Below are 16,481 nucleotides of genomic sequence, written 5' to 3'. Positions count from 1 at the left end.
ATAAGGGATTGAAACCTCACTGAAAATATTTTACTAGTCTGAAAATGGCAAAATTACCAGCGCCTTTTATTGTGTCAAATAATTCTTCCTTCAGTCTCATCTTGGTCAAGCTGCCGCTGCACATAATGGAATATTTAAGACACTGTGTGCATGACATAACCGGCGTTCCAAATTGCACCTTATTCCCTTTTTATAGTGCGCTGGACAAAGGTAGTGCACTATATAGGGAATAGGGTGCCATTTGGGACAGAACTTTTCCAATCATTTTGTACATGAACATCCTGTTCGTAGACATTAGCACGAAGTCCAATGCATTTTCTCCTTCTCTCCTGGCTGGTCACCAGGCTGTTGTCATGGTGCTGGAGTCCAAGGGGGACACGGCTGTCAAGATGATGTGTAAGCTCCTCCAGGCCTTCTGGAAGATTGGCCTCGTCACAGTGGACCAGATGAACCGGGTACGTCCCCTTAAGCACCAGAAAGTAGCAACAAATTCACTGGTAGCACTAGCACAAAAAAATACTTTTAAACTTCTAAAAACTATTTTCAGTGATAGGACTGCAGGTTTTTCTTTTCCAGCACTACAATTAACATAGCATGACTCAAATGTTAAACCAGTATTAATTGTCAACGTCAGACCTTGTGGATTTAAACCCGTCTGTAGACCCATCTGTAACTACTCAGTCAAGGCCTATTTTCTGTTGCTGATATAGTTACAGTATTTGGCCATATTCTCTCTAGCTATAGCCACAGTATATATTGTGATATTCTCTCGTGTCACTGTCAAGGCATATTCATTTGTTTCCTGACAAGCTCAAGTGACAGAATTGAATCATGTCTTATGATTGAAAGTGTTCTTTGACTGTAGGATTTGCTTACTCTGACTTCTTGTAACAACCAGGGCTTCCAGCGTGTGTACGATGAGCTGCCAGAGATCACCCTGGATGTGCCCCACGCCCACTCCATCATGGAGTCCTTTACGGACCTCTGCTACCAGGAGTCTGTTATCACCAAACAGTTGAGAGACTCCTGTCCCTCCAGGTCAGTCCCAGTGTTGAGTGGCGCAAACTCTCATTTTGTCTCTTGGGTATAGTCAGTTCCTGATTCTGCGATCGCATTTGTTTTATGCAAAAATCAATAATTCCCTGCATATTATGCGAGGGCTTGCAAATTTGACCAGTCACTGCACTATTTCTGCATGAAACTAAAAATGTTGACCCATCACCACAATACAAAAATAGGGCTTGTGATTTCAACCAATCAACGCACATTTACCGCATAATTATTCAATCAAGCCACACGTCAACAAACCTTTAACCTAATTTTCTTCACAACTTGGACAAAATTATTGCATTTTTTCATACAAAAGGTCAGAATTGCTGCTTCAAAATAAAGCATGTTTACCTGCAAATATCACAATCTCTGCCAAATCCTGGAGGGGCTGTATAGTAAAGTCATTATGTTTTTGATAAAACTAGACTAATCAGAGTATGCATACTTGTGTTTACATTAATAATGCCATAGTCTTGAGTAATATCAAGTTATTAGCGTACATGTAACCCCACTCAATATGAGTATATTAATTACTTTATGTATAGCTTTTCACTAGGCCCCAAGTGTTTTTTGCATTGTAAGGCTGAGGACTCATATCCTCAACTCATTGGTAGCCTATGAAGTACTGATTCGCCTGTTCTGTCTGTCCACTAGGGGACGGAAGCGGTTTGTGAGTGAGGGAGACGGGGGCCTGATCAAGAACTAGTGTGGAGGAGGGGGGGTGCTCGGCGTCCCTCTGCCCCTCCAAACCGCAGGCCTGAGGCTGGGCAGGCTCGCGGTCAGACTCCCCTGATTTATCTCCGGCCCTTCGTTATCACCACCCACTCACTCACCCACACCAACGCTGACTTCAGGTGAAGGAGGACCAAGGAGACGGGCAATCTTTTACTTTTTTTTTTCTGTCATTTTTGTCATTTCTTTTTTTTAAATTCCCGGGGTTGGTGATCATTCTTTTCGGTCTGTTCTTTGAGTCTGAGTCAAGGCCCTGGATAAAGGGGGGTCAAATGGAGTCACTTAAGCTGGGGTTAAGGGTCAATGGGAAGTGGAAAAGGGATTATGTATTGTCTTGTGCTGGGCACGGGTTATTTTTGCTTGTTTTTTTTGCTACACCGGTGACTGTCTTTCTCTAATTTTCTTTTCGCTTTGCATGTATTACGCTCATAAAAATACAAAGCGCTTGTCAAAAAAAGACAACTCGTCATCGGCATATTGCATCGCAAGCTCTTATGAACTGAATCGCTCTTTGGAATGACATGGACCTCTGCATTTGTTTGGCCAAAGGTTTCTGTAATTACACAAAGACAAAGTTATATGGTTCTTAATTTTTATTTTTGATGGTGATTTTGCTCTGTCAGTTGGGTTATTTATCTGTCCACTCCACAGGCAGGGTGGTTCAACTGTTCCTAGGCAGGGTTCTTAAACTGTTATAAGCACAGCAGCAGTCACAAAAGCCTGTCAGGTTTATAACTAGAGCCCAGATCAGGGCCTTCCTTCTTCCCCTTAGTGGAAGGCCTCTCCCTTCTAGTACACTAATTGAGTGTCAGAATGGGAGGGTTAACGTCTCTCTAAATATACAGTACAAATATGCAGGGTCTCTAGAACCCCTTCCTTTCGCTGAGCTGTTGACAAACTGGAACACCTTGCAGGCTTTTGTGTTGGTATTGTGATGTTTCATTCTCATACTCCAGCTGTTACATGTCATCTAGTGGAATCTGTTTTAGGCAGACCTGGGTTTAAAAAGTCAGTTTATCAAATACTTTGCGCTGGATTAGACTTGTCTGGCACAATGAAACCAATGAATTTAGTCTCCCTACCTTTCAGGCACTCCAGGCAGGCTACATCAAACGCTCAATAAGTAATTGAAAATACATTTGAACCCAGGTCTGGCCCTAGGAGAGCGCGAAGGAAACGGAAGTCTTATCGCTGATCTAGGGTCTCGTATGAGAATGCAATGAATTTTTCCTGCCTTTGTTGACCAATATGTAAAGTAATAAGCTCAATCGTAATGTGAGAGTTCAGGATGGGGGAACATTGATTGATTTAAAAAAATAAAATAAAAAAATAAACAACTAGTGAGGTTGAGTGTGTCATCACCCCTGTTTTGTTTACGTAAACTGGTTTGGGAATGGCTTTAAGAATGAGCTAGAAGTGAGTGGTCATCGCCACCTAGGGCTGAGAGGAGGCGCCTGACGTCAGCGTTTACTCCTACTCATCAGCTCGGAGCCACACGTTCCTAATTGCCATTCTCCATTTCACTTACTATACAGCGTTTTGTTTTGAAAAGTTCATAGCTGATACATTTAGGAAAATCCTTAACAGTTTTATTACATGTACAATCACACCAACTACAGTTTATGGATTTCAATGCATTTGTGAATGCATCGCAAAAAGAAAACGTGGGTTTTTACACACAAGCCCCACAGAGCCATCTTTGTATTACTGTGTATTGCTATAAAACACTTTAAAAGGTTCAACTGTTTCCAACTCCCTTTCTCATGCAGTTCATTATACAATAATTTCAATAAAATTCCATATTTCTCTTCAGTGTAATATTCTTTGGGGACATTTTTGTATAACCAGTTTCTGTTACATGCTATTGCTAGGCATATGACAATCAAATAAATGCTCGTTCCATACTGGTTAGCAAATTGATGTGCTTGAATGATAAACAATGATCAACACTATAATGCATTGCACAACCTGGCCCAATTCGAATACATGAATTTGGACTTTAATATCTGCATATTCTGGTTCAGTGAACACACTTAGAATGGCATAGTCCCAAATGTCATAGTCAACTACTGATGCAATGGTTCAGGTCTGTGTACAGCATGTCCAAAGTATATATTTTTCAGCCTGTTCCTTACAGAATAGAATGGTGTGCATGGATTGAATGTTGTGGCCTCTGGCCAGACAACTCGAGCTGTGGTGTAATCAGAGTTGCGGACGTTCCGTTTAGCAACAAACGAGTTTAAAGTCGACTAATGCATGTAGGTGTTACGTTTTCTTCCGCGTAAGAAACATTTTGCAACAGAATGGGCGTAATGAATATGCCCCTGACGTGGCCCGTCAACACGATGTACACGTCAGTGTTTCACGAGAGCGAGGGGATCAGGAACTAGCGCGAATTATGTGCCGCTGATATTCAGTTCATTTGAAATGTGAGTTTGACGTTTACTGTCCATATTACAGGATGTATAGTACATTTCTCGGTGATTTATGTGCTACATTATTGGCATAAAAGCTCGTTTAAAAATTCTGCGAACTCGTGCTAAAACAGGTCTGCCCGATAGCTTAGTGACAGCCACCGATTTGCTAACCATTCATTAGCCAGTTAGCTTTAGCCGAAAGGTTAAAATGTATGCTTTGCCTAGCGCAGTTCCTAAAAAAAATTAAATAAAAAATTGTAATAGCTTTAAAAGGTATTTATTTATGCAGCTTTGCAGGTTAATCATTTTCATAGTCGACGAGGCAACATTACATTTGCTAGCTAGGTAGCAAACTACTAGCTAGTTGTGTAGTTGCAGTGGCAGGTGCATTATAATTAGCCAGGCTAAAAGATGACGTCGAGGTAGCTAACTGCTTTTAGAAACGCTACTATTTACACACTGGCGTTGTTGGCAATTAGCTTACAAAATAACTGAATAGCCCGCCAGAAGTGTGAAAATTCAATTTCCTCTGTAGATTGACTGTAGGCTTTGTCCTTATGCAGGCGGAATTCCAGAAGAAGAACAAAAATCTAATGGGATGTATAAATGAAACAGAATTCCCGAACGTAGGTCTGTTGTTGACCCATGCAGTTCCTCAGCGAGATTTGCCTGACAACTCCAACTGAATTATTCTGCTGGTCTGTTTGCTACATAATTCAGTAGTTCTTGGTGACGTGAAAATAAGGGGTGTTGTACAACGCAAGTCATCAGCAATTGGGGTATCAAAGCCAATTTAATCATTTCAAAATGCTGCTTTACCCACGTGTGGCTCTGGCACAACCCATCGGTTTCTGTGACCAATTAGAACGGTTAGAATGTGTTTGCTTTCTGGAAATCATTGGGGATGTACTCAGATCCTATACCCGATTCTAGTTCTGACCGTGCAGTAATATCTAACAATTTCACAACTGCCTTATACACAAGTGTAAAGGAATTAATATGTACATATAAATATATGGATGAGTGATGGCCGTGCAGCATAGGCAAGATGGAGTACAGTATATACATATGAGATGAGTAATGTAGGGTATGTAAACATATGAAGTGGCATTGTTTAAAGTGACTAGTGATAATTTATTACGTCCAATTTTTTTATTATTAAAGTGGCTAGAGATTTGAGTCGGTATGTTGGCAGCAGCCACTCAATGTTAGTGACGGCTGTTTAACAGTCTGATGGCCTTGAGATAGAAGCTGTTTTTCAGTCTCTCTGTCCCAGCTTTGATGCACCTGTACTGACCTCGCCTTCTGGATGATAGCGGGGTGAACAGGCAGTGGCTAGGGTGGTTGTTGTCCTTGATGATCTTTTTGGCCTTCCTGTGACATTGGGTGGTGTAGGTGTCCTGGAGGGCAGGTAGTTTGCCCCCGGTGATGCGTTGTACAGACCTCACTACCCTCTGGAGAGCCTTACGGTTGTGGGCAGAGCAGTTGCCGTACCAGGCGGTGACACAGCCTGACAGGATGCTCTCGATTGTGCATCTGTAAAAGTTTGTGAGGGTTTTTGGTGACAAGCCAAATTTCTTCAGCCTCCTGAGGTTGAAGAGGCGCTGTTGCGCCGCCTTCACCACGCTGTCTGTGTGGGTGGACCATTTCAGTTTGTCCGTGATGTGTACGTCGAGGAACTTAACTTTCCACCTTCTCCACTACTGTCCCGTCGATGTGGATGGGGGGATGCTCCCTCTGCTGTTTCCTGAAGTCCATGATCATCTCCTTTGTTTTGTTGACGTTGAGTGTGAGGTTATTTTCCTGACACCACACTGTAAGGGCCCTCACCTCCTCTCTGCAGGCCGTCTCGTCGTTGTTGAGGATCAGCGGGGTGGAGATGTTGTTTCCTACCCTCACCACCTGAGGGCGGCCCGTCAAAGTCCAGGACCCAGGATCTAGAGCTTAATGACGAGTTTGGAGGGTACTATGGTGTTAAATGCTGAGCTGTAATCAATGAACAGCATTCTTACATCGGTATATATACAAGGCTGTGATTATAATCGAAGAGAATTCTCTTGGTAGGTAATGCGGTCGGCATTTGATTGTAAGGAATTCTAGGTCAGGTGAACAAAAGGACTTGAGCTCCTGTATGTTGTTATGATCACACCACGACTGGTTAATCATAAGGCATACACCCCCTTCTTCTTCTTACCAGAGAGATGTTTGTTTCTGTTGGCGCGATGCGTGACGAAACCGGGTGGCTGTACCGACTCTAACGTATCCCGAGTGAGCCATGTTTCTGTGAAACAGAGAATGTTACAATCTCTGATGTCTCTCTGGAAGGCAACCCTTGCTCGAATTTCGTCTACCTTGTCAAGAGACTGGACATTGGCGAGTAGTATACTTGTGAGCGATGTGCCCATCTACAGAGCCTGACTAGAAGACCGCTCTGTCTGCCCAATGAGCGACGAAGGGACACGAACAGCCGAAAACCAAAACCAACAAAAACGTCACAATGTTGTCATATAATACAATGCCTTGAAAGTATTCATACCCCTTGACTCCCGAGTGGCGCAGCAGTCTAAGGCACTGCATCTCAGTGCAAGAGGCATCACTACAGTCCCTGGTTCGAATCCAGGCTGTATCACATCCGGCCGGGATTGGGAGTCCCAAAGGGAGGCGCACAATTGGCATAGCGTTGTCTGGGTTTGGCCATTGTAAATAAGAATTTGTTCTTAACTGACTTGCCTAGTTAAATAAAGGTTAAGTAAATAAAAATGTAAATCCACATTTTGTGTTGTAGCCTGAATTGAAAATGGATTAAATAGATTGTTTTTCTCACCCATCTACACACAAAACCCCATGACAAAGTAAAAACATGTTTTTAGACAGAAATATCTAATTTACAATAGTTTTCACACCACTAAGTCAATACTTTGTAGAAGCACCTTTGGCGGTGATTACAGCTGTGAGTATTTCTGGGTAAGTCTCTAAGAGCTTTTCACACCTGGATTGTGCAACATTTGCCCATGATTTTGTGTTTTTCTTTCATCTGGCTGCCAATTCCTGATCTTCTGAGAACATCATTTGAGGAGTCACCTGAAGCGTGAGAGGAATGGGAGCTACAGGTATACAACAGTGCTGCGACAGTAGTGAGGACGACTGGCTACTGTTTTGAACTTTGTGTGGTGAGCTTTCTGACGCCCAGAGCTACTGAGGCATCACAAGTGGGTGCTACACTGAGTGGAAGAGGAGAAGTCCAGTGGCTGTAAGACTCAGGCTGGTTCCCAGACTTGCCCTCTACAAGATCATCAGCAGACTCCATCATCATCTACCATCCTTTGGCTCCCTCTCCTCAAGCCATGAACCTCTCCATCGTCGGAGGATTGCAGCTTCCAAAGACTTGGCCTATTTTGGTTGACCTGTCGTGATATATTGCTTTTTTGTTTTTTCCACTTGAAGCGCTTTGAAATTCTATGAAAAGTGCTATAGAAATGTTATAAATTATTATTAAAAATTCTTCAAGCTTTGTCAAATTGGTTGTTGATCATTGCTAGACAACCATTTTCAGGTCTTGCCATATTTTTAAGTGGATTTAAGTCAAAACTGTAACTCTGCCACTGTTTTCTTGGTAAGCAACACTAGAGTAGATTTGGCCTTGTCTTTTAGGTTATTGTCCTGCTGAAAGGTGAATTAATCTCCCATTGTCTGGTAGAAAGTAGACTGAACCAGGTTTTTGCCTGTGCTTAGCTCCATTCCATTTATTTTTTTATCCTGAAAAACTCCCCAGTCCTTAATGATGACAAGCATACCATTTTCATTTTAGTCATTTAGCAGATGCTCTTATCCAGAGCGACTTATAGTACTGTTTTTTTTTTTTTTTTTTTGTACTGGCCCCCTGTGGGAATCGAACCCACAACCCTGGCGTTGGACACACCATGCTGGCGTTGCAAACACCATGCTCTACCAACTGAGCCACAGGGAAGGGGCATTAGTATGCATTATTATACCCACAACATTATGCAGCCACCACTATGCTTGCAAGTATGAGGGGTGTACTCAGTAATGTGTTGTATTGGAATTGCCCTAACAAGACAAAAAGTGAATTGCTTTGCCACATTTTTTTGCTGTATTACTTTAGTGCCTTGTTGCAAACAGGATGCATGTTTTGGAACATTTTTTATTCTGTACATGCTTCCTCTTTGCTATGTCAATTAGGTAAGTATTGTGGAGTAACTACAATGTTGATCCATCCTCAGTTTTCTCCTATCACAGCCATTAAACTCTGTAACTGTTTTTTAAAGTCACCATTAGCCTCATGGCAAAATCTTTAAGCGGTTGCGTTCCTCTCATGCAACTAAGTTAGGAAAGACGCCTGTATCTTTGTAGTGACTGGGTGTATTGATACACCATCCAAATTGTAATTAATAACTTTACCATGCTCAAAGGGATATTCAATGTCTGCTTTTAAAAAATGTTTTTACCCATCTACCAATAGGTACCCTTCTTTGCGAGGCATTGGAAAACCTCCCTGGTCTTTGTGGTTGATTTTGAAATTAAATTCCTGCGGAATATTCATTTTTTTTGCAAGCTAATTCCAAGCAACGCTAGTGTGTAAATGATAGCATTGCTAAAAGCAGTTAAGGTCTAGGCCGGGGATGGACAACATTGATGGGGGTGTGGCCCACAAAAAAAAACAGAATTCATCATGAGGGGCCGCAGTGGGTCTGCGTACCCACATCCATTGGTCCGCCTTCAAAAGAAGGGCCGCCAGTTGCCCATCCCTGGTCTAGGCTAATGTTTATATGGTAATGACTTTGTCCCTGTTATTCTATAAACTAAGAGCACTGGCATGTCATTCTTTTTATGGTAACCAAATATGATAACATACTGGGTAGAACTTATACACGGCTATGAAAATAGTGTAGACATGTTCATATTACCTATAAACGTGGAGAGCATTCCTTTCCTCGTGTCCTCTCCTCGCTTCCCTCTTTGTTGAGAAGGACGTGAGGAATTGGAGAGAAATTTGACATTCACCCACAGTATCCTTCTCTTCCTCCTCAGCTGGAAGGATGGGCAGGCAGAGGAAGAGAGTGGTGACCGGCGAGGCTGACCCCCCTCTCACAAGGAAAGACGAGAAACCTGCCACCCTACAACGCAAGGAGAAAAAAAAAAAGCTTGACATCGGCAAAATCTTCATCAATATCTCCATCGGCCTCTGCATCTTCAGCCTTACCTGGTTCTTCTATGCCCTTTACATGCGTTCCTCGCTGGCCAAACGGGTGGTAACTCTCCACCACTCGCCGCCCGTCCTCGATGCCAACAGCACCAGTGCTGAGGTGTCCCCTGAGAGGTTTTGGGGCTCCTACCGACCCCAGGTCTACTTTGGGATGAAAACCAGGAGCCCCAGATCTGTTGTCACAGGTACAAGACTGTCGTTTCTCTACATTCACCCTTAAATATTTGCTAATACTATTGACTAAAGTGGCAGCTGGAAATAACTCTGTATGCTATGTGGCAAGCGGTACTAGCCTGTTTGCTAAACACCAGAGGAACACAATGGAAATAAGTTGTATAACTTATTGTGTTATCCTCATATTATATGTAGTTTATATCAGGGTTTATGTTACGACTCTACCTCTTAAGGAGCCTACCTTTACTCCTTAAGGTTCAAGGATCTTATGTTATTTTCAGAGGTAGACTGGCTCTGGCAGCCAAAACTCTTATCTAAACGTGAATTGATTCTTAATTGCGATATGGTTCTAGAAACATTTTTATTTAACCTTTTATTTAACTAGGCAAGTCAGTTAAGAACACATTGTTATTTACAATGACAGCCTGGGAACAGTGGGTTAACTGCCTTGTTCGGGGGCAGAAAGACGGATTTTTACCTTGTCAGCTCGGGGGTTTTGGTCTAGCAACCTTTCGCTTACTGAAACATAAAGCCCTTTTACTTTCATCTCACATCAAAATCATTTTACAAATGCAAATTATACTGTACACTTTTATCCGGCTTTATCACAGTTGCAGCCAACAGTATTTTTCAGTGACAACACGTTTCTGGTGGCCTTCCATTACACACAGGTGTTCAGAGCATGCTAGATAGCTAGTTAGTACAGGTGGTCTCTCTCTCTTCCGTAGACACTCGCCGTAACATGGCGATATGGCAGTTTGGAAGACTAAACCTAGTCCTATATTTTTATTTCTCAATTGGTAATTCAAGCGAGCTTCCCATTCGCCATTCAAGTGCATAGACAACTTGGCAGGCTTCAGCGCATCACACACCGCGTTGCAATGAGCTGGAGGCAGTATGCATTTTGAAAACATACACTTAATTGTTTGAAACCTTAACGTTTTGCTACATAGCATGAGGCATGTCTTACCTTGCTTCACAGTAGCCTAGCCAAAATCCAACCAAACGTGCAGGTAATCATTTTTTTTACAAAGACTTCCATATGCCATTGAAACCAACGTTCTTTCATTGTGCTGTTGGAAACAATCTTAGTCATATTAACAAACCCGGCTAGTTGTCTTAGATCTCCACTCTTTCAACATTTCTAATGGATGTTTTCATCTCTGTCTCATGAAAACGCTGATTGCATTAGGGAACGAACATTCGCGTGTAGCCTACTGCCATTTGCGCATTGCTGCGCTTATAATGTGAATAAATAATATTTGATTAACATTTTAAACTAAACGTGAGCCTCATTGCTTTTTTTGTGTTTTTTTGGAATGTAGTCTGGGCCTACTGGTTGTATAAATGTGGTATCTATCGTTGAACAACTGTCCCTCTCTGTTTGGAATAGTCTTTCTTTCTCGCACAGAACGACAAGCTGACCAATAGAATAGGTCATTGTTTTCTATTATGGGGATAGTAGATTGACAGGCTAGTGATTTTTGTTTTTCGTTACTCGTCTTGTTGGCGGAGGAAAAGTAAATGTGGACAGTTATTCTTCAAATTGCTCATCAGAATTCGGTAGGAAGGACACGCTTTTGCATCCTCGAATGGCATGTTTTGTTAAAATGAATTACCATAAAGTAAATGCCATTTCTTTCCATCTGAGCACTGTGGGTGGACGCTCTAATCAGGTTACGCACCCAATGCATATGGATCCGGTACATTGCTTAAATGTCCCGTAAATTAAAATGCCGGCCAAATGTCCAGCGCCACATTTTTCTAATGGAAACCCTGGATTATATACGTAATCCATTTACATGTTTAACATTTAATATTTTTGGGAATGATTTAAATAAATTAATAAATTCTGTGTGTCCCTTTCTCTACATCCCAGGGATGATGTGGATGCGCCAGTTCTCTGAGGTGGATGTGAACCTCAGGCACACATGCGAGCAGGGCGACCGGCTGCAGGGCTACGGCTGGCTGATGCATGATGGCCTCAGCTTTGGTGTGCAGGAGATCCATGACAGCGACTTTACGCTCACCACGGAGTTCGTCAAGAGGATGGGCGGTGAACACGGAGGGGACTGGACCTGGAGGATCACAGCCAAGCAGCATGTGAGTGTGGCGGGATACATTCACACACCTTTAAACCGGGTGGTGGGATACATTCACACACTTTTAAACCCACCTGGCAATTAACCAGGAATATTTTGTTCCGATTATTTGTCTTACATTGAAAGACATTTGAGTTTTGAAACTATTCATATTGTCTCCTGGTATTGAAAAAAAATTAAAATAAATGAGAATGCTACTGAGCACAGAGTTTTTCTCTCCCATTTCACTAGGTTTCAAAACGTTTTCTCCTTCTTACTGAACATGACCCAGCTCTTCCTTCCCCCAGAGTTCGGCTCCCCACGCGCCAGTCATCTCCCTGATGTTCTATGCTGCTGCCGACACCCAGGGTTCCCTGGAGGCCCACGTGGAGGAGAGGAACCGTCTGGGTTCCATCACTGGGTTCTCAGAGGAGCTGGGGAACTTCAAGATCACCTTCCGCAAGCCTGTTGCCGGGGAGTCCTCCAGTGCCAAATATGCCAGGTAGGCACTCTCCCAAACTGCTAACGTTAGCATTTTCGTACCCAAAAACCAATAGAACTCAATGAATGTACCCCAAATTAGCAATAGCATGCTTTAAAGGTCATTCCAAAAACAGAGACTTTTGCAAACAGTGGACAAATGTGCCACACTAGTCCCTATTAACTCATATTTAAATAATACCAAGCAATATTAAATATCTGAAGAAAATGTTCTAAGTGAAAAAATGTATTATGTGCCATTTCTATCTTTTTCAATAAAATCTGTGAGCCTGTCAAGAGAGAAACATGATATGTGACAGAAATCATGCAGTATGAAACAAAGCATTGCATATTAATAAAGGCACAACTGCTACAGCAATGCATTGAGAAACAAAGCAGTAATGGGACATGTCCTCAGTGTCTGCGGTGAAGATGGCCAGCCAAACTGCTGTTCTGGCTCTGATATAAAGGTTCTGTTCAACCTTTTGAGGGACAAAACAGAGAGACATTGATCTGTTCCAGTGGTGAGGACAAGGTCAATAGAGACTCCAATGCATAGAAATTGAAGGGACAGCAAGGTTTCATGAGGAGGTTGCACAATCAAGCCATAACGCAGGCCAGAAAAGAGCTTTGAATAGAAGGTAGGAAGAGCAGGAACACAGCAAGCAAACAAGCCTATCACAAGTGTGTCTGCCATTTAGACAAGAAAGAACTGAAAAGGAGCATTGTTTTCATTCAACATAACACATCGGTCAGTATGCGGTACTCTTTATCCCTGACCCTTGGCTGAAGTAGTATGAAATCACAGATGTAGGTTTAAGGTCATGCCACTTTCCAGGAGGCCACTGCACTCTAAAGGGTATAAAATCCTATGGTGACGGCAGGCCAAGGGTATTGGTGCCTTGCTCCAATTCTGAGAGGAAGCTTTGGCAAGACGAGAACATGAGAGATTCCTACTACCTTCAGGGTGGTTCACCTTCGTCTTCTCTCCTCCTTTCCTTAGCTACAACTACCTCCAGACCTTGTCGCCAGGCTTGGAGAGGCTGACGGACATCGTGAGGAATAGCTTGAACCGCAGATTCGTCTACAGCCCCCCCTCTGGCGAGAAGAGGCAGTACATCGCGGTGGACACCTACAAGCCCCCGCACCAGCCGAAACCAGCCGACCTCAGAAAGGAGAGCGACTTTGTCCTGCACCAGGTCACTGTCCAGATGCCCTTCCAGATTGAGGTCCTGTTCGAGTCCGGTAGCTTCCGCAACCGTCCCAACCAGCTGTCAGCGGCGGCCATGACGGAGGAGCTGGGGGAGAGGAAGGCGGCGTTCGACGCCAAGTTCGAGAAGACGTTCGGCCTCCAGGCCAAAGGCTTGGGCCATGCCCAGGTGAAGTTCAGCAAGGCGGCGCTGAGCAACATGCTGGGCGGGATGGGTTACTTCTACGGCCAGTCGGTGGTCCAGTCGGTGTACAACGAGTACCCGCTGCTCTACCCCGAGGGTGCCCTGTTCACCGCTGTGCCCTCACGCTCCTTTTTCCCCCGGGGGTTCCTGTGGGACGAAGGGTTCCACCAGCTGCTGCTCAGCAAGTGGGACCCCCAGGTGACGCGGGAGGTCACGGCTCACTGGTTGGACCTGGTCAATATGGAGGGATGGATTCCCCGGGAGCAGATCCTGGGCGATGAGGCACGCAGCAAGGTCCCTGCTGAGTTTGTGGTGCAGCGCAACGAGAACGCCAACCCGCCCACCCTCTTCTTGGCCCTGCAGAAGCTGGTGGAGCAGCTCCAGGCCAATCCGGACGCGGAGTCCTCACGGCCCACCCTGCCCTTCCTCCGCAGGCTCTACCCCCGGCTCCAGACGTGGTTCGAGTGGTACAACACCACCCAGACAGGCCCGCTGCCCAACTCCTACCGCTGGCGGGGCCGCGACAAGGACACCAACCTCTTCCTCAATCCCAAGACGCTGACGTCCGGCCTGGATGACTATCCGCGGGCCTCGCACCCGTCAGCCGAGGAGCGCCATGTGGACCTGCACTGCTGGATGGCCCTGGCGTCGGGCATCATGGCCAGGGTGGCCCGGCTGCTGGGAGAGCCCCACGAGGAGTATGAGCGCACCCACCAGACGCTCAGCGACAACGCACTGCTGGACGAGCTGCACTGGTCAGACCAGCTTCGCTCCTTCAGCGACTATGGAAACCACACGCAGGCGGTGTCGCTGCAGCAGGAGAAGGTGTACGTGCCCCCGGGGCAGCCGAGGCACCAGTTTCTCGTGGCGCGCCTGGTGCGCTCGGTCCGCCGGGCCCCCAAGTCGCAGTTCGTCAATGCTTTGGGCTACATCAGCCTATTCCCCTTCCTGCTACACGTCCTGACGCCCGACTCGCCCAAGCTAGAGCACATCTTCAGAGACATGAGGGACGTGGACAAGCTGTGGACGCCCTACGGCCTTCGCTCTCTGTCCAGGGCCGACCCGCTCTACATGAAGCGCAACACGGAGCATGACGCCCCATACTGGCGGGGCCCCATATGGATCAACATCAACTACCTGGCCGTCAGGGCCCTGCACCACTATGGCAACACTGAGGGGCCATATCAGGAGAAGGCAGCCGCCCTCTACCAGGAACTCAGAACTAATATCATGAACAATGTTTACAGAGAGTATGCAGAGACTGGGTATATCTGGGAACAGTACAATGACAGCACGGGCAGTGGGCAAGGGAGCCACCCCTTCACTGGCTGGTCGGCACTAACTGTTTTGATAATGGCTGAGCAGTATTGACACTGATGCTAAAAAAAATCTCATCTCGCTTTTTGTAAGATGTTCTCAAAAAATGTGCCATTTTTTTAAATTTTTTACGTCAACAGATGTTAAGTCAGTGGGCCAACTCTAATGTTCCAATTCTTCCCCTTTAACTGTCTCAGTGAGAGTTTGTACAAAGCCCATACCCTAAAGAACGGATGAAAGGTTATTTTTGAATACCCCATATACTTATCAATGAACTCCCCAAGTGCCACCTGACTGAGAGAAGTCTGTTTGATGGCAGAAACCTTTTAAGAAATAGTATATTCCGTCTTAACAAATATCTGATCCCTAGGTTAATTTTGTTTCTGGTTGCTTTGTCCCCTCATACAATCTCATTTAAGCCAGTATAAAATTGAGAAATAAGTTTTGTTTTTGCCAAATGTTTTGCTGCTGTACACAAACGGTTTCCTGTTCATTTTATCAATGCAAAAACACAGATGTATCTCCACTGGTAGCAGATATCCTGAGTGGCACGGAATAACATGAGTAACTTCATTGCGTTGGTTTGTTACATCTTCAGTGAAAAGAACAATAAATGTGTCAAAGCCTTGTGCTGATTACTTTTTTTCTGTGGGAAGGATGTCATTATCGCCTTTTAAGAAGACACTTGTTTTCTCAATATGTACTGTTGTGTGGTGGTGTTACTCTAGCCTCTGGTTTTGGTAACCAATCATGAAATATTAGAAATTCAATGAAAGTATATATTTTTTGTGTAGTTTATAGCAGTGCTTATTAAGATGTATTAAACTACAGCTGATAATGTACACTTCTGATAGGAGTGACCCTTCAGATCAGTAACCGGTGCCTGGGTCAATTTGTCTTGCTTTGATTCCTTGCATCCTCTCTCCTAGCCTTCTCAACCATATTGGACGAGATGGTCCATGGACCCTTCCCTGGGAGCTCCTCCTTCGATGGGTTTTAAGAAAGGCGAGGAGAGATGATGCGAGGAATCGAGGAAAGATGAGTTGAGAAAGAGCCACTGTCAGAGCCTGATCCTGGTCCTTTGTCAGACTGCGACACACGAAGGACAGCCGCTGACGTCAATCCGCCGAGAGTCATTGTTTCTGCGGCGCCCGGTTACCATGGCGAGGCGTCGTTGTGAAGGGGCCCAATGCTGAATTGGATAAAATGGAGAGGCTCGGAGTGCATCGCCGGTGTCAACTTCTTTTCAAGCGTTGACATGCAGAGAGTCGAGACGCATACAAACACGACAGGAGCATAGTGTTCAGTCGCTAGATCTTTATTAACACAGCAGTGTGTGTACACCATTACAGAGGGCCTGGCTCCTGAATGCACTGATGTTGGTTTACAGCTTCCGCGTGACCCTGGGACAGAAATCTTTCTGGCTTTCATGTTATCACAGCCTTTTGAATAGATGTGTATTTCAAGGTCGGTCTTGTCGCAGTCAGGTTTGCAGTTCTATAAATAAGCCTATGCTCAGGAGGAAGCGGCACTGTCTTGTAGCTAGTTAGAGAATGAATGTAAAAGGTGAAAAACCTAGAAATACTGAATGTTGCATTGATCTTTAAACTAT

At 44.5% G+C, this 16,481-nt stretch overlaps 2 protein-coding genes across 2 annotated transcripts in view; both read left to right on the top strand.

The window, feature by feature from the left end:
* Window positions 1-3,600, top strand: part of LOC115202094 (programmed cell death protein 4) — a 38,757-nt gene extending 35,157 nt beyond the window's left edge. Inside the window, exons 10-12 of the mRNA XM_029765978.1 lie at window positions 345-455; window positions 899-1,038; window positions 1,705-3,600. Of these exons, the coding sequence (XP_029621838.1) occupies window positions 345-455; window positions 899-1,038; window positions 1,705-1,756 (303 nt within the window). The 3' untranslated portion in view covers window positions 1,757-3,600. The remainder of the gene's footprint in view (window positions 1-344; window positions 456-898; window positions 1,039-1,704) is intronic.
* Window positions 3,601-4,088: 488 nt separating this feature from the next.
* LOC115202092 (mannosyl-oligosaccharide glucosidase) lies at window positions 4,089-15,897 on the top strand. The gene is made up of 5 exons (XM_029765976.1): window positions 4,089-4,211; window positions 9,249-9,608; window positions 11,477-11,700; window positions 11,987-12,180; window positions 13,162-15,897. Exons 2-5 carry the CDS (start codon window positions 9,257-9,259, stop codon window positions 14,921-14,923), a joined length of 2,532 nt encoding a protein of 843 aa, XP_029621836.1. The 5' UTR covers window positions 4,089-4,211; window positions 9,249-9,256; the 3' UTR covers window positions 14,924-15,897.
* Window positions 15,898-16,481: the final 584 nt, after the last annotated feature.

This window comes from Salmo trutta, chromosome 11 (genome assembly GCF_901001165.1).
Source record: "Salmo trutta chromosome 11, fSalTru1.1, whole genome shotgun sequence".
In the NCBI taxonomy this organism is placed as follows: domain Eukaryota; kingdom Metazoa; phylum Chordata; class Actinopteri; order Salmoniformes; family Salmonidae; genus Salmo; species Salmo trutta.
The sequence above is the reverse complement of the archived record's forward strand: the minus strand, read 5'-3'. Positions and strand labels throughout refer to the sequence as shown.

Excerpts from the sequence above, each read along its gene's own strand:
- LOC115202092 (XM_029765976.1), top strand. The coding sequence starts at position 9,257 with ATGGGCAGGCAGAGGAAGAGAGTGGTGACCGGCGAGGCTGACCCCCCT. Across the intron at positions 9,609-11,476 it reads CCCCAGATCTGTTGTCACAG|GGATGATGTGGATGCGCCAG; the intron begins GTACAAGACTGT and ends TCTACATCCCAG. Across the intron at positions 11,701-11,986 it reads GGATCACAGCCAAGCAGCAT|AGTTCGGCTCCCCACGCGCC; the intron begins GTGAGTGTGGCG and ends TCCTTCCCCCAG.